The following is a 25,787-nucleotide window of genomic DNA, read 5'->3' on the forward strand; positions in this document are numbered from 1 at the left end:
CTACATCAAACTAAAAAGCTTCTGCATAGTGAAGGAGACCATCATTAAAACAAATAGTTCTCCCTTGTGAATGGGAGAAGATATTTGCAAATCATATATCTGATAGGGGATTAACATCTAAACTATATAAAGAACTCGTACAACTCAACGACAGAAAACAACCCAATTAAAAATGGGCAGAGACTCTGAATAGGCATTTTTCCAAAGAAGACATACAGTTGGCCAACAGGCACGGGAAAAGATGTTCAACGTCACTAATTATTAGGGAAATGCAAATCAAAACCACAATGAGATATCACCTCACACTTGTCAGAATGGCTGTTATCAGAAAAACAGGAAATATCAAGTGTTGGAGAGGATGTGGAGAAGAGAACCCTCGTACACTGCTGGTGGGAATGTAAATTGGTGCAGCCGCTGTGGAAAATAGTATGGTGATTGCTCAGAAAATTAAGCATAGAACTACTGTATGATTCAGCTATTCCATTTCTGAGTATTTATCCAAAGAACATGAAAACACTAATTCAAAAAGATGTACGCACTCCTGTGTTCACCATAGCCTTGTTTACAATAGCCAAGATATGGAAACAACCCGAGTGTCTCTCAGTGGATGAGTGGATAAAGAAGGTATGGTATATATATGCAATGGAATGCTACTCAGCCATAAAAAAGAATGAAATCTTGCCATTTGCAACAACTTGGATGGACCTTGAGGGTATTATGCTAAGTGATATAAGTCAGACAGAGAAAAAGACAAATACCATATGCTTTCACTCGTTTGTGGAATCCAAAAAAAAAGAAACCAAACCCAGACCAAAACAAAGACAAACTCAGATACAGAGAACAGGTTGGTGGTTACCAGAAGGGAAGGGGGTTGCAGGGTGGGTGAAATGGGTGAAGGGGGTTAACTGTATGGTGATGGATGGTAACTAGTCTTTTGGTGCTGATCACTTTGTAGTCTTTACAGATGTTGAATTATAATGTTGTACACTTGAAACTTATGTTATATACCAATTTTATCTCAATAAAAGAATATAATAGAAATAGGATATAATCTTTGCCCTTGAAGATTTCATAGTTTTACAGAGAAGGTAAGTATATGTAAACCTATACAAATGGCAGTAGTAACATAAGCCCAAGAAAAGTGGTAGAGACAGTCTCCTTAATGTTAATGTGTAGGGTGGAGGACATTGGAGAAGAGGATATAGGAGACAGGACAAGGAGGGAGAATGGACAAAGAGTATTCTAAACAGAAAGAAGAACATGAGCAAAGTCAGGGAAAATTAATAGTGTTTGTTTTATATGGGCCTGTGGGCATAGACGTATGTGTTTGGAGGAATGGGGTTTGTGGGTGGGAGAGAGTTGGATATTGATAGGAATTTTTGGAAAGATTGACTAGTAACAGGCTGTTGTCGACTAATATGACATCTTGTAGGTTCTTATCCCCAGAGTGTCCTTGCATTTTCAAATGCTTGTGGAATAGACCTGGATTACTGTTACGTGCTTTGAACCTACTTACTCTCTGAGAGTCTCTAAATGTGGGGTAATGAGAGCTATTAGATCTGCTGTTTGACGCTCTTCTGTAGGTCGCTTAGGACTAAGTCATGGGGGATTAAAGAGATAGTATATCATTTATCCTATTGGTTAGTCACTTATTTACTTTGGCTTTGCATTTTTAATAAGGAAACATAAATAGCCTTCTATAGACATAGTTCCTTTTAGATATTTGATTCTTTCTTCTTGGTCAATTGGCTTATTCATCTCAACTTGTATGTCAGTTTTATAATGAGAAACTGAAGGAAAATATTAAAAAATCAATGAAAAATCCATTGGTAGTGTTTTGTCAGTTAAAATACATTTACAGTATTATGTTTCTATTACTTTGCATTTTACGTTTTCCCCAGTTCTATCTTTGAGTTTTTATTTCTTGTTTTGAAGATAATAAAAACTCATAAACTATGAAGAGGTTTTCTATGAATTCTCTATTGATGATAGGTTTATCAGAAATAGGAAAACCAATGTTAGTCATGTTTCTTGACTTCTTAGAAACAGGATATTTATTTTTATTTTTAACATCTGTGTTGAGTAATAATAGCGTGGAGAATATACATTCTAAGGTTGAAAATTTTGATGTTTAAAATTTCTTTTGGAAAATTAATTTGTTAAGCATTATTTTAGCATCTATTCTTGTAAAAGTGTATTTGTTACCTTAAATTTATTGATGTTTTGTATGTTAATTTTATAGCGTATGATAAATTGGCACTCTGAAAGCTAATAGTTTCCATATATGAGAAAAACTTGAACTTAGTTGTTTTACATTTCTTTCCTATTTGTATCCATTGGGAATGAATGAAGGAGTTGGTTTTTGCAAACATGGTATGATTGAATAGATTTAAATAAGCTTTTTCCTAGCAGGCTTTAGTGTTGGTATTAACAATGTCAGTTGCTGACAGAAGTTGATTCTGTTTTGTCCAGTAAAATTCTGGCTTAAAGAATACAAGCAGATAGTAATTTCATGAAATAGCTAAAATACTAATTAGCTTTTAAATAGGTTTTATACTGGTTTTATACTTGAATAAAGTGAAGTTTTTAATCTTTTTCTCTTATGGCTTTTTTAATGATGTTTGTGTTTAGTTTTATTTATATTTTCAATTAAATTCCTCAATAATGTATCTATATACACATTTATTCTGTGACGGACTTCTGAGAGTATAGAGTATTCCACAGTAGCATGAAATGAAAAGAAATTTTTGGAGATTCTAGGCAAGCTATGGAGAAAAAGAATGTTCACTAGTTCAGTTGTTTTGAGTTTTTTTAAAAAACAATTATTTCTATTTCTCTTTCTTGTTTCCCTGTGTTCTCATTACGCTTTTATAAAACTGTTCTCTTTTCATACTTTTTTTTTCTGTCTTCTTCCCTGTATTCTTTTCTTCCTCTTTCTTTAATTCTTTCTGTCTACATTGTCTTTGTCATTCATGTTCTCTCCCCTCCCCTGTTTCAGGATTATATATTAGTAAGTGGAAATAGTTGAATCCATTATGGTGATCATGTTTCTCCTATCTTTCTTATTCTAGGCCTAACTTCTGAATATTTTTATGGCTAATTAAAGTAGGAAGAGAAGATGGTAGCTGGTTCAAAAAGAAGCTTAGAGAAGCTATTCTTCTAATAGGTTGTATAATCAGCATATAGCAACATTGTTTCATTTGGGAAAATGTTTAGAAAATAGGAGGAAACCAAAGTACTTGTAGTATAGGATAATCAATGAATGGGATCTAGTATTATGTTATTAAAAAGGTATGGTCTTTATGGATTCTCTTAGTACATGAACACTTCATTGTATAGAACTTCCTGGTAAGGGTTTTTGTTGGGCTAGATCTGCTACTTATTAGCTGTGTCACTTTGGCAAGCCTATTTATCTATCTGAATCTTAGTTTTCTCTTCACAAAATAAGCTAAATAATACACACCTTTCACATACATGAAGTTCAATAACATTTTAAGAAATAATTATGTAATGATAGACTTGTGGCTAATTGAATTTTTTTTTCTATTTTATAGGTTATGTACAGAGTCTGATTAGACGAGTTGTAAATAATGTAAATATTGTTATAAATAATCTCATATTAAAATACGTTGAAGATGATATTGTTCTTTCAGTCAACATCACTTCTGCAGAATGCTATACAGTAGGTGAATTATGGGATCGTGCATTTATGGATATTTCTGGTGAGTAAATGTCAAGAATAGTATAGATTTCTCTATTATTGAAACCTTTGTCTTGGATTCTAAACCTTTTTTGGGCCAACTCACTTTTTGATAAATCTCATGAAAGCTTTATGCTTTCAGCCTGGAAAAATGTACGTATATAAAATTTAGCATACAATTATAGGAGGTTAATAGACCCTGAGATTAAGGAATCCCATCCTTGTTTTTTAATATTCTTAAATATTGAAATGAGAATATAAAATATTCTTAAAAATTTTTATTCTCTCTTACCTACCATGTGTGTCTTTCTAATGTGATATATAATATTTTACAATGCTATGGGTTGTAGCAATAAAAATGAAATAATATTTAGTTAAAATTTTTAGTGTTTTTGAAGGAGGAAAGGAAATCTGTTGCTTTTGCATAGCTCAGCAATGGCAAAGCAATATATTTGACTGATGTATGTTTTAGGTTTCTGTATCCTATAGCGTATTTAGGACTTTTGGATAATCCTGAAGCCTCTCTTAACTATTACGTGCTGCATTCGCCTGCTTATATAAAAGAACTGTTAAGTAATAATATAATTTTAATAACTACCATTTATTTATTACTATTTTATTATGTTGTGTGTGGTAGGCACGGTGCTAAGCATTGAAAATACAGCTGTGAAAGAAATAGACACTGCTTCTTCTTAGTTTTGTCAGAAGACATATTAATTAAATAAGTCATAAAATTTGTTATTATGTTCTGATAGGGTAAGAAGTAGATATTTTTGGAAAATATAGCAAGGAGACCATTGTGAGCACCTTTTATCTGTGACTTGCCATGGTACGTATTTGCTAAAACTGTTACCACAAACGTTAGACTACCTGAGTTTGAATCCTGGCTCTCCCACTTAGTGGAGATACAAGTTACTTGACTTCCCTGTTTCTCAGTTTCTCATTTATAAAATAAGAGCTTCCTTATAGAATTATTTTATTAAATATGTTAATGCACCGAAAAGACTTATAAAAGTGTCCTGTGCATAGTCAGTGCCCAGAAAATGAGCAGCTATTATTATCATTTACATTCATTTTCTCACATTCTCATAAAGTGATATTCTTTCTCATTCATTTAGTCATATATTTACTGACTATTCTTAAGTCCTGGTTAAAGGAAAGCAAAGTGAAATTGAGTCTCAAGGTTACTTAACTAGCCTCGTTAAGGCATACATGTAGGAACTAGCAGAATTGGAATTTGTGTGTTCTCTAAGATTCAGTCTTCACATTTTAAAAATGAAAAGTAATCCTGATCTCACAGTTCTGTTGTGAGGCATAAATAAGAGCGTATGGGGCCGGCCCCGTGGCTTAGCGGTTAAGTGTGTGCGCTCCGCTACTGGCGGCCCGGGTTCGGATCCCGGGCGCGCACTGACGCACCGCTTCTCCGGCCACGCTGAGGCCGCGTCCCACATACAGCAACTAGAAGGATGTGCAACTATGACATACAACTATCTACTGGGGCTTTGGGGGAAAAAAAGGAGGAGGATTGGCAATAGATGTTAGCTCAGAGCCAGTCTTCCTCAGCAAAAAGAGGAGGATTAGCATGGATGTTAGCTCAGGGCTGATCTTCCTCACCAAAAAAAAAAAAAAAAAGCGTATGCAAAGACCCAGGCATTGTTTTTGAGACATTGTTATTTCTCCCTCTCATCCTCTGTGGAGAGATGTATTCGATAAAAAGGCCAGAAGAAAAAGCTATGGAAAATAGAAAGAAAACAAAGAGAACTGGATAATGCAAGATTAAATAAATGAGTTGACACTTTAGGGGAAGAAGTTTCATTTATAGTTTTAATGTAGCAGTAATACAAATATTACTTTGGGAAATTATTCATAGTATAATTAGAAAGAGTCTTGGATTGAGAGTTAAGGGATCGTGGTTCAAATTTTTCCTCCACCACTAACCTAGTGCAACCCTGGGTGAGTCATTTGTAAAATGTGAATTATCATTACTGCCAACCTGTCAGTGTATTTGTGAGAATCCAGTATGATAGTGCGTGAAAGCTCATGGTGATAGTGGTGATAAAGACAGCAAAAAATAGTATCTTCCATTTATTGAGGGCTTGTTAACTGCCGGGCCTGGTGCTTTGTTTTTTACATTAATTATCTTGTTTTAATACTTTAACCTTCTGAGGTAAATACTATTATTTTCCCTTTTATTAATTTTTAATGCAACATTTGATATTTACGAAGGGATTTATGTAACATGTATTTGTTATAAAACAACCCTCTGAGTAACTAGAACATTAATGGTAGTTTTCTTTCATCAATGTACTTTTTCCTATTCCATCCCCTTGCTTCCTCTTAGAGTTAACTGCTATATTAAATTTTATTATTCAATTGCTTAAAAAAAAGTTGTGCTATAAAAAGGAATGAAGTACTGATACATGCTACAACATAGTTGAACCTTGAAAACATTATGCTAAGTGAAAGAAGCCAGACACAGAGGGTGTCTATTGTATGATTCCATATATATGAATTGTGCAGAATAGGCAAATCTTTATAGACAGAAAGTAGATTATTGATTGCTTAGGAATTGGAGAAGGGGGAGCTCACTGAGGGGAATGGAGGGGCATAGCTAAAGTTTCTTTTTTGAGGTGATGAGAAAGTTTTAAAATTGATTGTGGTAGTGGTTGCACAACAATGTCAGTGTACTAAATGCTACTGTTGTACTCTTTAAATTAGTTAATGTTTATGTTACATGAATTTTACCTCAGTAAAAAAAGTTTTGTCAGGTGTGAATGTATAATAAATAATATATTTAGATACATGTATTTTTGAGCTTTGTAAAAATAGTATTGTCTGTGTTGTCTTTTGAGGTTCGCTGTTGCATGTCGTTGTAGATCACTGATTTTTACTTATGAATAATATTATACCTTTTAAATATGCCAAAACTTAATTATCTGTTCTCCTGATGGATGGGTATTTGGGATGTTTCCAGATTTTTGTTATTAGAAACACTGCTGTTATGAATCTTTTGGTACGTATCATTTTTTGTTGTTGTTGTTGAGGAAGATCGGCCCTGAGCTAACATCTGCCAATCCTCCTCTTTTTGCCGAGGAAGATTGGCCCTGGGCTAACATCCATGCCCATCTTCCTCCACTTTATATGGGATGCCTCCACAGCATGGCTTGCCAAGCGGTGTGTCGGTGCGCGCCCGGGATCCGAACCGGTGAACCCTGGGCCACCGCAGCGCAGCGCGCGCGCGCACTTAACTGCTTGCGCCACTGGGCTGGCTCCTGTACATATTTTTTGATGCATGTGTGTAAGCGTTTCTTTAGGACATATACTTAGGAGAGGGTTTGTTAGATGGGAGGGTATGTAAATATTCACATTTTCAAAATAATGCCAAATCATTTTCCAGAGTTCTTGTTAGGTAGACATAATTATTATCCCCATTTTATAGATTAAATTACAACACATTATCTAAAGTAAGTACCAGAACTAGAATTCATTTTGTAAGCTTTTAAAAGATAGTTGCTGTTATATTTAGTTTTTAAGAAAAAATATTTTCAAAGCTTAATAATTTCCTCTCACTGAATCATAATTTTCTAGAAGTTCCTTAAAATATGACTGCTTTATGTTTTATAGCATAATGAATAAGAACATGCACTCTGGAGTGAGGTTGCCAGAGTTTGAATTACAACTTTGCTCTTTATAAACTGTTTAACATTAGACAGATTATTCACCCTTATTGTGCCTCACTTTTCACATCTTTTAAACAGAGCCATATAACTATTATAAGAGATAATGGATGTAAAAGACTTAGTGTAGTGTCTAATGGCAAATACTCAGTAAATTATCATTAAGAGAGGGAAGGAAGTATCTAGAGGGTTTCTTTCGTTTCTAGTCCTACTATTATAATTTCTTTAACTTGTGTGCATGTATATAATATCAGTAGCTAAATCATTTATATGCTGTGTAAAATGAAATAATATGGCAAGTTTGTGTATTTTTTCAACTAACAAATTTGAAATTTATTTGGTAATAAAAGTTTACTGTTTCCACACGTGCATACTTTTTAGTTTTTACTTCTTAAAAACTCAAGTACAAAAAAAGAAAAGAAAATTAAGGTTGAATTAGTTAGAAGTGGCAGGATACACTCAGAAATAGTGTTAACAAAGAATGGACCAGAGCATATTTTATTGTTTTGAAGATTCCCATGGCCATCACATGTGGGTAGCTGCTAACTTAAAATCACTGATCAAGAAGATTTGGGCCTGATATTTACCTAGGAATTGCTTGTTAGTTAGGAATAAAACTACTTGTTTGCTAAAGATCTCATTTTCTAGTTTGATACTTTACCAGCATTTTTATTCTTACCTTGAAAACAAACTTTATACTGTTATTGATAATTTGGCCATTTCTTCTTTAGTTTTTATTTAAAGCAGTGTTGTCCACTAGAATTTTGTGTGATGATGGAAATGTTTTATGTCTTTACTGTTCAGTACTGTAGCCACTAGCCACATGTGGCTATTGAGCACTTGAAATGTGGCTATTGCAACCAAGGACCTGAAATTTTATTTTATTTTATTTTTTATTTTTTTATTTTATTTTTTTGTGAGGAAGATTGGCTCTGAGTTAACATCCGTTGCTAATCCTCCTCTTTTGGCTGAGGAAGATTAGCCCTGAGCTAACATCTGTGCCCATCTTCCTTTATTTTACATGTGGGATGCCGCCACACATGGGCTGAGTGGTGCATCGATCCACCCTGGGGATCCGAACCGGCGAACCCTGGGCCACCGAAGCCAAGTGCACAAACTCAACCACTATGCCACTGGGCCAGCCCCCTGAAATTTTATTTTTATATAATTTTAATTCATATATAATATTGAACAGCCACATATCACTGGTAACTACCATATTGGAGAGTAGCAGTAAGTTTTTTAGTGTAAAATAAATATTAAATGGGTGACTGTTACAATGTTATTTTTAATATGGTTTCTCAAGAATTTTATTTTAGTATTTAATATCTCCTTGCTGATAGCAAAATCTTGTGAAAATTTTTCATAAATTTTTATCTTAAATGTGTATTTAGGTGTTAAGCAAATTATGGGCAGGCTACTTCGTTTTTTGGCTTCTTTTGGTTCTTCATACCTAAAATGGGGATTATTGTGCCTATTTTATAAGGTTGTTGGAAGATTTAAATGATATAATAAATGAGAAGTTCTTTGCATAGCTTCTGGCATCATGTATTAAATGCTCTATTAATCTTATTTTTACTATTATTTTTATTACTATTTGTGCTAATAAATAATAGTTGCCTTTTTTCTCTAACTTTACTTTTTACTTAAAATGTTTTTCTTTTCTTTTTAGCAACTGATCTGGTGCTGAGAAAGGTTATCAATTTTTGCGACTGTACAGTTTGTCTTGATAAGCGAAATGCTAGTGGTAAAATAGAATTTTACCAGGACCCGTTATTATACAAATGTTCCTTCAGAACTCGTCTGCATTTTACGTATGATAACCTAAATTCCAAGATGCCATCTGTTATTAAAGTAGGTGTTTCTTTTTCTAGTAGTTGAGTTGCATGTCTCCATTTTGTTTATTGGCTCTTGTGCATGCTAATTATTATTAAAAAATAAGGAAGAAATTAACCTTATAGATATATATACTATTAGTTTTTGTAAAAAGGTTTTATTTATATTTACAACTTTTCTGTTATTATATATTTATAACTTCATTATGTGTGCTAGTAAAGATATTTTGGGGACAACTTTTTTTTTCTGTGACTGTAGTTTCCTTTTTAGTTTGTCCAGCTGTTCATTAGTGTTTTTCTCTTCAAGTAAATGGAGGAGATCATACAAAAAAGTGTATTTCTACTCATAGTGGACTGAATATCAATCTATATTTTAATCCTTGTAATTTGTTTAGCATGATCTGATAACTATAGTTATTGTCCCTTCTCTTTCTTAGATAACTTTATAAGGCTTAATTTGCTAACCTAATATCTTAGTTTATTGGTTCAGGAAATTTTAACTTTTTATCTGTGGTTTCAAAATGCAATTAAAATCTTAGACTATGCGAGTTTTTCAGGTAATGTCTTTTGATACATGTGAAAATTTGTTGTTCTCCGAGGTATTGGTATATATTTTCAGTATTTAGTCTGTAACTGTAAATCTTGTGTTCTTTTATTACATAACAGTTTTCTAAACATCTGTCTATCTTTGAAAAAGAATTCACACAGTGACTTGTCATCTTAACTTTTACTGCAAAATGAATTTTTATTGTTGAATTACATGCTTTTCAATACTAAAGTTCTATAATGGAAAAGTTGGCCCTAACACTGGTATTGACTACTGTGCCTGTTTGAATTAACTTCTTTGGCAAAGATAGGCATGGAAAAGTATTAATTCAACAATATTGATGCCTCTGTCTCAGGATAATGGGCTTTTTTTCTTTAGCTCTGAATCGGCTAGTAAAATTGGGGAATGTTAAGGCTTAAGTTCAAGATACATTTTGAAAACAAGTAATGGATATATGTAAGCCTTACTATATAAAATAATCCAGTGGATCATTAGTATAAATTAAATTATACATTCTAGGATGTGGCTAAATTAGAGACAAGAAAAAATAAATGAATTTGAAAACTTAGTGTTGCCATATAGGTTTGTGTTCTTAAAATTGCTTAGCCATGACAGTTCCTTGTAAAGAGCACCTTAATATAAATAAGCTTGTTGACATATAGTTTTTGATTCTGGTAATCACCAAATATAAGATACCATTATGTTCAAGTGAAATCAAATTTTGAGTTTTTTATTAATACTATTGTGGTGTAAGATTTGCCGTTTTGAGTTAGACCCATTATTCTTCCAACTCCTAGTCCTAGGAAATATGTATTAAATGGACATGGTTAACTTCATTGATTACCTTCAAGTTGGGGAATTTCCAAAAATGTTCCAGATACCCTAATTATTTGTTTAAGCCTCTCACGTATGTTTAAGTGGATTTTGAATTTATTTATTTATATTTGGATAGGCTTTTTATAATTTTCTATCTTTTGTGAGAAATAAACATGTCCTAGAGATTGTAAAGATCATATGGGTATATAATTTATTTCATATTTCCCCTATTTTTGAAAATTTACTTTTTTTTTTTTTTTCTGGTATTTCAGAGGAATGAAAGTCTGCATATAAATCTTTGACCATATCTTTGGTTAATTCCTTAGGAACGATTTCTGTAATCGCAAATTTTTCATTAATGGTTTTAAACTTTTTTAAGGTCTGTGATATGTATTGCAAAATTGGTTCGAGAAAGGTTTAATCAGTATATATGCTCGTGAACATTAAGGGGAGTACCTGTATTACACTCTTCTGATCCTTAAATATCATCATGTTAAAAAAATTGCCAACTTGTTGAGCAAAATATAATATAGTCATGCGCTGCATAATGATGTTTCGATCAGCGATGGACCGCTTATATGACGGTGGTCCTGTGAGATTAGTACCATGTAACCTAGGTGTGTAGTAGGCTATACCATCTAGATTTGTGTAAGTACACTCCGTGATGGTTGCACAAGGCCAAAATCACCCAATGACGTATCTGTCAGAATGTATCCCCATTGTTAAGTGACACATGACTGTATATATTTTGATTAACACTTGATTATTAGTGAAGTTAGATTTTTGAAAAGATGTTCACTGGCCATTTGGTTTTTGAAAAATCCATTCAGGTTCTTGGTCCATTTTTCTGTTGGGGATTAATCTTACTGATTTTAAAGATATTTTAGATGTATATACATATATAGCATATATAAAATATCTTATATATTAAAGATATACATGTGTTTGTGTATATAATATTATATATATGTGTGTGTGTGTGTGTATATATATATATATATATATGTATATGTATAAAGGATTGATTCTTTGTCATTGGTTTTGCTAAGCCTGCTTATCATTGGTGCTATTGGTGCCATACAATATTTAAAAGGATGTGGCAGAAAATCTCAAATTAAGAAGAGTTTGGTAGGCCTGCACTGCACACTCCATCCCTCACTTCCCCCTGCCCCAGTTTCTTACTTCTTCATGGTCTATTCAGTGTATGATTTTTAGGTCGTTTTTGAGAAACCTGTACCCATATTTGAATATGGCATTTTACACCCCCCTCATATAACTTTCTTCCCCTTCAAATACAATTTTTTGTGCCTTTAGCCCTAAAAATATGATGATTACCATTACTTCTTTTTCATGTTTCGTAGACGCTCAAATACCAGTTAGTCAAAATAAACCTTCCAAGAGACTTGACTTTATGGCTTAATTGATTTTATTCCATGTTTATATAACAGCAGGAAACCATTACACTGAGGCTGTGTTTATATTCCATTGATGTCTCTTTCTATAAGGAGAACTTTGATTGACTGCTATATATGCTATTTGTTAGTAATTAATCTTCTTTCTTATGGTTGATTCATGTTATAAATTTTATGTTTAAATCTCTTATTTAAAATTTGTTTGAAAAACTTTCTTGAACATATATTTCTCTTGGTTTTCTGTATTTGACAATAAAAATTTTATGTCCATACTTCTATAGTTATAATGTTAGTTAATTTCCCACTTAACATATGTTTTTAGGATGTGTATGTATTCTTTTTGGTTAATAAAGCTGGAAAGGGTGATTAAAGTTTTACTAAAATGGTATCATGAAACTTTTATTTTTTGTTGTGACGGAGATCTTTCTGGTTTTGGGGGGAAATACTATCATACTCTTAATGTTATATATAGATTGGGTATTTTTGTTACATAACTTTCTGGAAAAGTTGTCTAGATATTTGGTGTGACTATATCTTTTCATTATCATTTCTGTTTGCATTTGTATAATTGGCTTAATATAGTTTCTTTCTAAAGTTTATTGATCATCATAGCAAAATTTGATTTAATTCCTAAAATTTTAGAGTAAACTGTTATTTTGACTTACATATTAGAAATGTTTGGGACATTACTGTTTCTCTTATGGTATTCCATTTCAAGACTTTTAACATTTCTCTGCTTATGTGAAAAGGTACACCCTTTGAGCATGCTTTTGTTCATGTTTTTGTTTTTTCAAAATACAGGTTCATACCTTAGTAGAGAGTTTGAAACTTTCTATCACAGATCAACAACTGCCTATGTTTATCCGTGTAATGCAACTTGGGATTGCTCTTTACTATGGAGAAATAGGCAATTTTAAAGATGGGGAAACAGAAGATCCTACCTGTCACAATAAAGATATGTTAGGAAACGTTACAGGTAAATATAACAAAAACTTTATTTTAGAACTATTGTTCTTGCAAAGTGTTTTCACCATTGTGAAAATTTAAAAAATACGTTGAGTTTTGCAATGTCCTAGTGTGATGGGATGATTTTATTTTGGTTGTTTGACACTACTTTGATTTTTTTTCTTTTCTACATGCTGGATGCTATTCTGATTTTCTTTTTTATACATGCAAAAAATAATATTTCTACTAGGTATAAGTGTTCAGAATGTACATTATGTGGAAGTTGAGATTTTTATCTCAACCTCAAGATTTATTAGTAAATTATAGTTTGGTAATTTTTCTGCAAAGCCTCACCAAGAGTTATTGTAACTAATTAATTGAGTTATGTGTTCTTAATACTTAATTATTATATGTAATTATAATGAACCATTGTAATTAATTATACTTAAGTAATTGACTATATGCTTTATTGGAGGATACCTGGTTAATTAGAGCCTTAATTAATGGAGTATATGCTTCATTGAAGGATACCTAGTTGGTTAACTTCAGTTACTCAATTCATTGTACTTTTACTAAAGCCTACTGTACTTAAGCCATTATTGTTGATATTGTGGGAAAATACAGAGATAAAAATATGTGTTCTCTTCCCTTAAAATCTTAAGATACAATGGAGTGGACAGAGATGTGAATAGTTAGTTAAGTATGATGCATAGTAGAATGATAGGATATTTGATTAAACAGAGGTATGAATGATCTGAAGTAGAAAGATGATGAAAGGAATGATTGACTTTGGCTTGTCCTTGGGCCTGAGACTCAGGAAGAATTTGTAGATGGTTAATTTTCATAGTTAGAGGCTTTAGAAAAGGGCATTTAAAATGTAGGAATAAATAACCCAATTGAAAAATGGGCAGGGCTAGCCCCAGGCCAGCCAGGCCTAGTGGTTAAGTTCAAGGCACCCCGCTTCAGCGGCCTGGGTTCAGTTGCTGGGTGTGGACCTACACCACTCGTCTGTCAGTGGCCATGATGTGGCGTTGGCTCACATACAAAAAGAGGAAGATTGTTAACAGATGTTAGCTCAGGGCTAATCTTCCTCAAGCAAAAAAGAGGAAGATTGGCAACAGATGTTACATCAGGACGAATCTTCCTCAGCCAAAAAAAAAAAAAAAAAAAATGGGCAAAAGACCTAAATAGACGTTTATCCAAAAAAGATACACAAATGGCCAACAAGCACGTATAAAAAGATGCTCAACATCATTAGGCATGAGGGGGAATGCAAATGAAAACTACAGTGAGATAACCACTTCATAGCCACTAGCATGGCTATAATCAAAAAGATACAAAAATAACAAGTGTTGGCAAGGATGTGGAGAAATTGGAACTCTTATATGTTGCTTGGGAATGTAAAATGGTTTAGTCGCTTTAGAAAACAATCTGGGTCCTCAAAAAGTTGAACCTGAGTTGCCATATGACCCAGCAATTTCACTTCTAGGTGTATATGCAAGAGAATTGATAACAAATGTCCACATAAAAACTTGTATGTAAATATTCATGGCAGCATTAATCATCATAACCAAAAAGCGAAACAGCCCAAATGTTCGTCAGCTGATAAATGGATAAACAATTCTGGTATATCTATACATTTGAATTTTATTCAGCCATACAAAGGAATGAAATACTGATATATGCTGCAACATGATGAACTTTGAAAACATCTTAAATGAAAGCATCCAGTCAAAAAGGAACAAACTCATTGTATGATTCCATTTGTGTGAAATGTCCCTTAAAGGCAATTCCTTAGAAGCAGAAAGTAGTTTAGTAACCAGGGCCTGGAGGGAGGAGGGAGTGGGAAGTGACTGCTAATGGGTAGAGGTTTTCTTTTTGTAGTGATGAAAATGTTCTAAAATTAGATAGTGACGATGGTTGCATAACTTTGTGACTATATTAAAAGCGATTGAATTGTATATTTTTAAAGACGAAATTTTATAGTATTTCAATTATAGCTTATTTAAAAAATCCTATCACATTAAAAAAAAGCTTAGGGAACAACGTTAATAAGCGTAAGTAGATCTAGAACATACCTTTATTTCATACTAGACAGTGAATTCATGTTAGGCAATGAACTCCTGAGACAGAACAATGTGTAATACCTAAAACAAAACCTAACAGATATAAGGTACTCAATTCATTTTTTTCCAAATGCTATGACAAATTTCAAATATATCGAAAGGTTGAAAGTATTATGCATTGGATACCGACATGCTCATCATCCAGATTTTACAATTTGCTTTGTTACATTTGCTTTATCCCATTTCTGTTCATCTGACATCTCTCTCTCCATCAGTTCAACCAATGTTTTTGATGCTTTTCAAAGTATGTTACAGATATGAGTACACTTCACCCCTAGACTTCAGCAGCATATCATTAACTGGAGTTTATATTTATTAATAGTTCTTTTTATTTTTTTGAAGGTTAAATTTACAAAGTGAAATGCATAAATCTTAAGTATACTATTCAACAGGTTTTGAGAAATGTGTACACCTGTGTAACATAAAACACCACGAATTATAGATCAGTAACGTCTCAAAAAATTCTCTCATGACCCTTTGCAGTCATTCCCCACCTCCTTCCACTCAGGAAAACACTTTTCTGAATTTTTTTAAAAACCATAGATTAGTTTTGCTGATTCTAGAATTTCACATAAATGGAATCATACAGTATGTACTCTCTTGTGAAAGGATTCTTTCACTATGCATAGTTTTTACTTTTAATTTTTTTTTTCACTTTTTTAAAGACTTTATTTTTTTAGAGCAGTTTTAGGTTCACGGCAAAATTGAGGGGTAGGTACAGAGATTTTGCATATACTCCCTGCCCTCACACATGCATAGTCATTGTGTCTATGTCACATTGACTATGTCCCCCATTGTCAACATCCCCTCTAGATTATCAACATCCTCTCTTACTTTTGTTACAATTGATGAACCTACATTGACACATCATTATCACTCAGAGTCTGTAGTTTATGGTTTACTCTTGGTGTTGTATATTCTATGGGTTTGAATAAATGTATAATGACATGTATTCATCATTATAGTATCATACAGAGTATTTTCACTGCCCTAAAGGCATAATATTTTGGGGATTCATCTATGTTGTTGTATATATCGGTAGTTCTTTCCTTTTTATTGCTAGGTACATTGTATGAGTATACCATATGAATATTCCATAGTTTATTTAGTCATGCTCCTGTTGATGGATGCTTGGGCTGTTTCCAGTTTCAGCTATTATAAATCTATTTTGAACATTGTTCTACAAGTCTCTTGTAGACGTGTACTGTTCTTTTTCTTGGGTAAATACTTAAGAGTGGAATTGTGTGTTTAGTTGTCTTTTTTTTTTTTTTTGTGAGGAAGACCGGCCCAGAGCTAACATCCGATGCCAATCTTCATCTTTTTGCTGAGGAAGATTGGCCCTGGGCTAACATCCGTGCCCATCTTCCTCTACTTTATATTGCACTCCACCACAGCATGGCTTGACAAGCGGTGTGTCCGTGCGCGCCTGGGATCCAAACCTGCAAACCTCGGGCCGCAGAAGCAGAGCATGGGCACTTAACCATTGTGCCACCAGGCCAGCCCCTGTCTTTTTTTATTTTAAAGAAATTATCACACCTTTTTTCCAAAATGGTTGTGTCATTTTACATCCCCCTCAACAATGTATGCGAGTTCCAGTTGTTCCACATCCTTGCCGACATTTGGTGTTGTCAGTCTTTTTTTACTTTTTGTCATTGTGATGGACATATTGTGGTGTTTCATTGTGGTTTTAATTTGCATTTCCCTGATAAGCAGTTATTTTGAACTTTTTCATGTGGTTATTGATATAGCTACTTTTGTGAAGTATATGTAACTATTTGCTTATTTTAAAACCTTTTTGGGTCTCATTACTGATTTGTGGTTCTTTATATATTCTGAATTCAAGTCCTTTGTCATATACATGTTTTGGCAATATTTTTTGCCAGTGTGTGACTTACCTAATTAGTTTTTTAGTAAGTGTTTCTTGACCAGAGTTTTAAATTTTGATGAAAAGTAATTTTCAAATTTTTCTTTATAGCCTTTGCTTTCTGTGGTCTAAGAAGGTGAGTTTTTTTGTGTGTTAAAAAAAGGAGGAAGCAACTCCACTATTTGCTTCCAGAGGAGTCTGAATTAGTTTTCTTATCTGTCTAAAGCAGGAATCCTTAACCTTTTATTGTTTGCACTGTGGATTCCTTTGACACTCTGGTAAACCCAATGAAACTCTTCTCAGAAGATTTTAGGCATCCTAATTTTGATATGCCTTTGTGTCTTTTCTTCCTGTTACTTGTGCTTGGAATACATTAAGGTTTTTAGGTCTGTGGGTTTGCAGTTTTCATATATACTTAGAAAAATTTGGGGTATTATTTCTTCAAATATCTTTTTTAGTTTCTCTTTCTCCTCCTTTGGGGACTCCAATTACATATATATTAGATTGCTTGAAGTTCAACAGAGCTCTTTGATGCTCTGTTCATGTTTTTTTTAGCTTTTTCCTTCTATTTTCTGTTTCATTTTTGATAGTTTCTATTTCTGCTCAAATTCACTAATCTTCTGTATCTAATCTGCTATTAATCCCACCTAGTTTATATTTCATCTCAGATACAGTATTTTTCATCTCTAGAAATTCAATTTGGATTTTTAAAAAAATATGTCTTTATATCTCTCCTTATTTATGCTTTCTTGAATATTGCATTTTGTTTATGTAGCTGTTTTAGTCCTTGCTTACTAATGCTATGAACTGTGTCATTCCTCGGTCTTTTTCTATTGACTAACTTTTTTCCTCATTCTGTGTTATATTTTCCTGCTTCTTACATGCACGATAATTTTTTTGTGTGTGTGAGGAAGATTGGCCCTCAGCTAACATCTGTTGCCAATCCTCCTCTTTTTGCTTGAGGAAGATTGTCCCTGAGCTAACATCTGTGCCAATCCGCCCCCTTTTTTTCCTGAGGAAGATTGGCCCTGGGCTAACTAACATCCATGCCTGTCTTCCTCTACTTTATGTGGGATGCTGCCACAGCATGGCTTGATAAGTGGTGTGCTAGTCTGCGCCCAGGATCCGAACCCATGAACCCTGGGCTGCCAAAGTGGAGCGCACGAACCTAACCACTACACCACTGGGCCGGGCCCTAAAGATTTTTTTTCTTGCTTGCTGGTGGGAACACAGACTATTCCAAATTCTGTATAAGTCTTAGGGATCGTCCCTTTGCTCCTTTGTGGTGGTTCTTTTCATGGCCTCAGTAGTTTCCTTACATGAAACTGATTAATAGTCAACTGAGAACTGGAGCCAAGACCTTCTGCAGATCTCAGGAGCTCTCTCTCTGGACAAGTCTTTCCTGTTTGGTACTCTGCCCTGCAAACTCTAGCCTAAGACCTTAGTCTCCCTGGACTCACTACTCTGTCTTCTCATATAAGGAGTCTGCCCAGCTCTGCTTGGATACCCTCTTTCTTGGCTGTGGCTTAGGAACCCATTCCAGGAAGTAAACCTGAGACAATCATAGAGCTCACTTCTCTTGTTTCTCATCTCTCAGGACTCACTGGTCTCCAGAGCCTGATAACCATTATTTCATATATTTTGTATTTTTTGTTGTTGTTTTATATGTGCTTCTATGTTAAGACAATAAATGATGAAATATAGCAAAAGTCTAATAGCTGTCATAGTTTCACAGTATGTGTAATGTGTATAAATGATATTTTGAGATAACTTCACAGTTGTTATTTGATTTATCTGTGATTTCTATTTGTTTTAGAGTTGAAAGTACTGCTGATGCAACTGTGGTTTGTTATCTACATTCATAATTAAAAGAATGCTACGTATTAGTTAAATACTTAATATGTATTTTTCCATTGAAATTCATGGGTTTCCTAAATTCTATCAAAGGGCCACGGATTGAGATACACTGTTCCAAAGGAAAAGAGTATTTTAGGAAATTCTGACCATTTTAGGAAATTCTGACCAGGGATCAAGGAAATGCTTTTTTATTTTCCAGGCCCTAATTCATTCTTTTTACAAGGCAGTGAGGAATGATTTGGAACTTTGAAAGCATCTTTCATGAAAATCCCTCTTTTTAATTAATATTAAGTATAAATTATAGTGACCAATTTCTCAGATCTCTCTTAGTGATGTTTGTTTCTTTTGTTTCAAAAAATCAAGCAGTGGATACCCTTTCTGTTTTAATGATTTAGACAAGAGAGGTCCAGAGGCTGGCTCTGTGGGCCCAACCTGGTCACTGCGTCCTGGGTTGAGGTGACCTGACTACTTGTTTTATAACCGAGACGATATTCATTGATGATGTCCAATTTGAGGTCTTATTAGGCTTTATTTACTCCCCATAGAAACTTATATAATGTTTATGGTTAAACTGCAAGATATAAAGATTATGCAAACCATTTTCTGGATTTATAACTTTTACAATTTGTTTTGAAGTAAGATGGCTAAGATCTCTTGGTACTATATTTTAGGTACTCAAATTTCTACTTATCAAGTCTTTTACTTACTAGATGAAAGAAGGTAAATGGCCATGTGTTGTAGTGTATAAGTGTATGATGTTCCAAGAGTCTCCTGTCATAAGGATTAAAAAAGTTATGAAGGGGGCCGGCCCCGTGGCTTAGTGGTTGGGTGCGCGCGCTCTGCTACTGGTGGCCCGGGTTCGGATCCAGGGCGCGCACCGACATGCCACTTCTCTGGCTGTGCTGAGGCTACGTCCCACATACAGCAACTAGAAGGATGTGCAACTGTGAGATACAACTATCTTCTGGGGCTTTGGGGGAAAAAAAAAGAAGGAGGATTGGCAATAGATGTTAGCTCAGAGCTGGTCTTCCTCAGCAAAAAAAAAGAGGAGGATTAGCATGGATGTTAGCTCAGGGCTGATCTTCTTCACACACACAAAAAAAAGTTATGAAGTTTTTCTAGGCAGAAAAGCTAGAATTGGATCTGAATGAGGATAATATTTAATGGAGTGTGTGTATTTACAGATTTATCTCTGAAGAGTAGATATGCTTGGATCTACTGGAGACTGCTTATACCATGAATTTTTTTAAAAGTAACTTTTTTCCTAAATTCCATGATGATATGCCTCTTTTGTTTGTATTGTTAGAATAGTGTTAAGGGTTTCTGATGGAGTTTGTTTTTATGAAGATGGAATAAGTTAGAGTGGTTGGAATCTAAATCCTTAGTCTGCCATTTTGTAACCAAATAAAAGTTTTTTGCTATGATTTTTTTCATCTGAGGAATAGGAAAGATACTAATTTATGTCACCTACTAATAAGAAAGAGTCACCAACACTATTATTTTTCTTAATTACATATAAGAATAATTTTATTGTAACATTTACGTTCATCCTTTGGGATAATTCTTTTTTTGAGGGGGTGCATTTTGCCTAGGAGCACTTGCTGTTCTCTTTCTTTCTTGGGTGCATCAGGAAATCAAGAACTTTTCTTGGATCTTTCTGATGTTATGTTTCTGAGAAAATTCAGTTTTTCATCACTTTAGCCCTATTTGTGGGAGGTAGTTTCTTTGTTGTGGTTTTTTTAAATTGAGTAAAATGCTATTGAATGTATTTATCCTTTGTACTTATCAAATACATTTAAAATTATGTGACAAACTCCTCCCCATATAGCCTTAATTGTGGACTGTGAAAGGAGATTGACACAGTACAACATATAGAAACTTGAAAGTGGTAATGCTAAATAATAATAAGCAATGTGGGATTTGTTCATACTTTATATTTAGAAAGAAGGATATGGGAGAAACATTTTTATAGAATTTACGTTCCTAATTTTCCTCTTAGTTAAATCCTCGATTTATTTAAAATGACTTTATTTTGATTGATAGGTGCTGAAGATGAAACAAGAGTAGATATGCAGTATCCTTCTCAGTACAAAGGCCAAGAGTTGTATTCAGAGCAAGAGGATGAGCAGCCACAGGGATGGGTGTCCTGGGCCTGGTCATTTGTGCCTGCAATTGTGAGTTATGATGATGGTGAGGAAGACCACCTTGGGAATGATCCTGCATCAACCACCCATCAGCAAAAAGCACAGACTTTGAAGGATCCTGTTGTTTCTATAGGATTTTATTGTACAAAGGCAACTGTGACTTTCAAAGTAGGTTTCCTTTTTCTTGCTGTTCATCTCTCTCTCAACTTTAATGCTTGAATTTTGATTTCTAGTAAGGATCTAGCTTAAAGTTTGTTTTATAGTCAGTAGATGTAAGATAGAGTCTGACAGTTGTTGCTTTATAAAATTATATGTCCCCTCATTGGAAATCTTTGAATTTTGATCTCTTCCTAAGGCCTTTTCCACTTTCCTTTTTTATCAGCTTCGTGGAAAGTTTTTCTCTCCCTACTGGATCTGTCAATTGACATATAAGGATGCCTTAATATTTCCATTAAAAAAGAAATGCACATAAAAAATCTCCTGTGAATTCATATACCCCTCCAGCTACTGTTTCATATCTATAGCTCAAACTATTCCTATATAACTGAAGGGCTCTTTTTTACTTGAATAATATGTAACAATACGTGAGATTATTCTGAAGCTTGGTAGGACGGGAATATAGACTTCAGGATGGCCAAAAAGTGCTCTCTTTCATTACAGAATTTCTTTAAAGGGTTATTTATATATAGTTTCTCTCTTTGCTCACCTCTCTTTCACTCTTGAAGACAATCCAATTTCTTATCTAGGTTCTCATTTAACTGTTTTTCAGCAGTGTTTATCATACTTTGACCACTTCCTCCATTAACAAATGTGTGTAAAAGATATACTCAAAAGAGATTATATAATAGGTATTTTCAGATTAAAGAATAATAAAGTGAACACCCTTTTATTTTAAGAAATATAAAATTACTAGTACTTTGGCACTCCTTGTGTGTTCTTCGTTGATCATATATTGTCATCTCTGCCCCTCAAATATAATCCAACCTTAATTTGGGGTCATTTATTCCTTGGCTTTTTCTAATAGTATTACCACACATGTAATATTCCTAACAGTATCTAATTCATCAACAAATATATATTAGTGCCATCTATGTGCCAGGCACTGTTCTGTCTCTAGAGATATCACAGTTAACAGATCAGATATAAATCCCTGCCACTTAAAATGTAAATTATTATTAAAAAAAATAAGGTATATAGTATACCCGTTGATGCTAAGGGCTATGTAGAAAAAATAAAGAGAGAAGAGGAATAGTGAATGCTTCCACTAGAGGGGAGGGCATTATGCAATTTAAAATTGGGTGATCAGGGAATGCCTCAATGGAAAGGGGATATTTAAGCAAAGACCTGTGAAAGAGGAAGCTTTGTAGATACGTGGGAATGAACATTCTAGAAATAGAAAATGTAAAGGCCCCAAAAGTTCAAGGAACAGCAAGGAGGCCAGTGGGGCCAGAGCAAAGTGAGCTAATGTGGAAGTAGTACAAAATCAGGTCAGAGAGATAATAGAGTTGGGAGAGGTCCGTAAATTGTAAAACCGTGTCATTAGTTAATACATCTTTTAAAAAATTTGAAACACTTATATCCCTCTTAAGATTTCTCTAGGGGAAATATGTTGATATTTAGGAAGAAAAACATTAGAATTCATTGTTCAGCTTGGATTTGAAGAATGTATGGAATTAATTTGTGGTTCATATTTTGGGCAGAAAATAAGGTCAGGTTTCTACATTAGCATTCTGAACAGTTGATACCAATCCAACAAAATCATGCCAAATTGTATGTAGCATTTTTTTAATAATGTTGAAAATTGTTCTTGTAATGTTTGAGTCCTTTTAATCAATTAATTGCTTTTTCTCTACAATAATTGTAGACAGCTGAAGGGTGATCAAGTTTAAAATATTCAGTTTTACCTCAGCATTTTAGATTATAGAATTGTTTTTTTTAAAACAGAAACATTGCATACACCAGTTCTAGAAGCATCCAAGAAATAGGGCTTATATAATAAACTCTTGGTTATAAAAAATGAGAATAAGTAGTTGATTCTCAGTATAAAGAGGTTATCATGTTTAAAATTACAACTTTTCAGTTCAGTAAGTTCAATGTAACCTAAGGTAAATTTTTTTTTTTTTTAATGTGATCTTTGACTTTGTATTTAGGTTTGAAGAATATATCCATTTCACAAGAATGAGAGTCGCCATATCATAGCAAACATGGGCAGAGTACCTTTTTTAAAAAATAACATCTTTATATTGGAATAGTTCTAGATTTACAGAAAAGTTGCAAACATAGTACAGAGAGTTCACATGTACTCCCTATACAGTATCCCCTATTGTTAATGTCTTACGCTGTCATTTGTCAAAACTAGGAAGCCAACATTGGTGCATTACTTTTAAATTCCAGACTTTAATTGAGTTTCATAGTGTCCTTTTTCTGTAACATGATCCAAACCAGGATACCACATTGCATTTAGAAAAATACATTTTAAAAATAATTTAAATTATCTAATTTTTGGATGCATACAAATAATATGTTGTAAGTTTCCTAGGAGCAAAAATTTTTTTTTGTCAACATCTAGATTAGTACTTTTATCTAGCAGGCGCTCAGTAAGTACTTGCATGATTGAATGAGTCTGTGAGACATACAATGAGACACGTACTTTGAAAGTAAAAACCTGTGAACCTGCTTCTCTCAGAACTAGAAAAAGTTTTGTTGAATCTATTGTGTTTTTTGACAGTTTTCTTTTTGATTACAAAGGGAGAAATCTTGGAAATGCTCGAACTAAACCTGGTTGAATTTATTAGGGAATATAGAAATGAATTGAGGTTAAAATCTGTGTATATTTTTGGCAAAATATATCAGCCATTTTATGACTATGGGACTGTTATAGCTATATAGCTTTCACTTTTTTAAGCAATGTTAAGAAAAAGTAGTTAAATAAAAATAAAGTGGCATTTAAATTCTCTATATCAGCTTAGACTAGCATATTCAACCTTTATACCATGGATAATCTGTTACAGCTGTTTTTGTTGCACCTGTTTTCCTGCTTAATAATTAAATTTCCTGAATCTTAAAATTGGCCTTGTTTCCATCAATTCATCGTAATAATGACAGTTTATTGCCATTTAATACTAATTTGACTTACTTAATATTCTTATGTTGTTTCTTAGCTCACTGAAATGCAAGCCGAGAGTAGTTATTACAGCCCTCAGAAAGTAAAATCTAAAGAAGTATTGTGTTGGGAACAAGAAGGAACTACAGTTGAGGTAATCTTTCAACATTGAACATACATTTTTTAAATCTTTTGAATGATCCTTAATGTTAATATTTAATAAATACAGGTTTTTATCATAAGTAGTATGTTTGAAAATATATTTATAGTTTTATATTTGTATTTTAGTGGTCAGTAGTATTGGTTAAAATAATTATTCACTTAACAAAGGTTTTACAGTAATATACAACATTAATTCTTTCATTTAACTTTCATATGTTCATATGTTTCATATGTACATTCATATGTTTGTGTGGATTAATGTTCCTGAAGTGCCAGTCGTTGAGGATACAAAGGTTTGAGGATATGGAGACAAGTAAGATGTTTCTTACCTTAAGAGGGTTTATGATCTGAGGAGAATAAATTTGGAAAGGCCATAATCCTGAAGATGTTCCGACTAATTTAGAAATTCTACAAGGAAAGCCTTTAATATTTTTATGAGATTCAAGTTCTTAGTTCTGTTTCCTTTCTTTTATAGGCCCTTATGATGGGAGAGCCTTTCTTTGATTGCCAGATTGGTTTTGTAGGTTGCAGAGCCATGTGCCTTAAAGGAATCATGGGTGTTAAAGATTTTGAAGAGAATATGAGTAGAAGTGAAACTGTAAGTCAAAATTTCCCCTTTCCCCCCTTTTTTTGGATAGAATGCCGGGATAATGAAGTGCTTATTGAAGTGTTTAACCATACCAAAAAATCTGTTAGACTACATATATCTTTGGCTTGAGAGAGGAACTTGACTGTTTTCCCCTATAAGAAATTATAGAGCTCAGGGGAATTTAGAAAGTTGGTAGCACTTAACACCTGGACAGTAGTTCCAAATACTTTCCAATTCATAAATGTTTCTTCTTTCTTGTTTATGGCAGCTACTTGGAGTTCCTTTTTGGTTTGTTAAAATGTTTTTTGCCAAAATAGGCAGTGAAAATGGAGACAGCATTCCTTGCCTTTTTACAGGATTTCAAGTTGTAGTGATTTCTATGGACTACTGAATGGGTGTTATAAAACCAAGGTTTTATTTTCTTTAACAGCCTAATGATTTTTCCTCCTGTTCAAAAGTTTTGCATTTATTTTCAGGAAGCCTGTTTCTTCATTTGTGGTGAAAATTTGAGTATGAAAGGTTTGACATACCTTACAAATTCATTGTTTGATTACCGAAGCCCAGAAAATAATGGTACTCGTGCAGAATTTATCTTGGATGCAGCTCATCATAAGGTGAGAGAACATAAATTTGAGCCAAATTCTAGGCTGTGACACTGTGTGTGAATACTTGTGATTGCCATCTTTCTTCTCAAGTAATATATTCTGATTGCTAGTTGTTTATTGAAACATTTAGAATGTTTTCATCTAGCTTCTACATCTACAGAGGTTTGAGGAGTGCACAAGGGTTTCTACTTTTATATAGCGTGTAGCCACAGTTAGTTTATCCATTCCCTACTTTTAAAATAGTCATGGAGGAAACATGTAGAATTTTCTCTCTTAATTTCAGTTACTTTTAGGGTGTGAGATTAATGGGAAGAGATGGAGAATTTCACGTTTTACTACGTATATGTCTTAGTATTGTTTAAATTTTTCATATAAGATTATATTAATGTACTTTTTATGGAATAA

At 33.5% G+C, this 25,787-nt stretch overlaps 1 protein-coding gene across 10 annotated transcripts in view; it reads left to right on the forward strand.

The window, feature by feature from the left end:
- The window catches only part of VPS13B (vacuolar protein sorting 13 homolog B), a 739,916-nt gene that overhangs the window by 60,541 nt on the left and 653,588 nt on the right, over positions 1-25,787 (forward strand). For all 10 annotated transcript variants that reach the window (XM_058564706.1, XM_058564703.1, XM_058564701.1 and 7 more), the window contains exons 5-11: positions 3,555-3,722; positions 9,050-9,231; positions 12,789-12,963; positions 20,823-21,091; positions 24,085-24,180; positions 24,664-24,786; positions 25,254-25,391. In XM_058564706.1, coding sequence (XP_058420689.1) covers positions 3,555-3,722; positions 9,050-9,231; positions 12,789-12,963; positions 20,823-21,091; positions 24,085-24,180; positions 24,664-24,786; positions 25,254-25,391 — 1,151 coding nt within the window. The remainder of the gene's footprint in view (positions 1-3,554; positions 3,723-9,049; positions 9,232-12,788; positions 12,964-20,822; positions 21,092-24,084; positions 24,181-24,663; positions 24,787-25,253; positions 25,392-25,787) is intronic.

Source organism: Diceros bicornis, chromosome 21 (assembly GCF_020826845.1).
Source record: "Diceros bicornis minor isolate mBicDic1 chromosome 21, mDicBic1.mat.cur, whole genome shotgun sequence".
NCBI classification, from domain to species: Eukaryota; Metazoa; Chordata; class Mammalia; order Perissodactyla; family Rhinocerotidae; genus Diceros; species Diceros bicornis.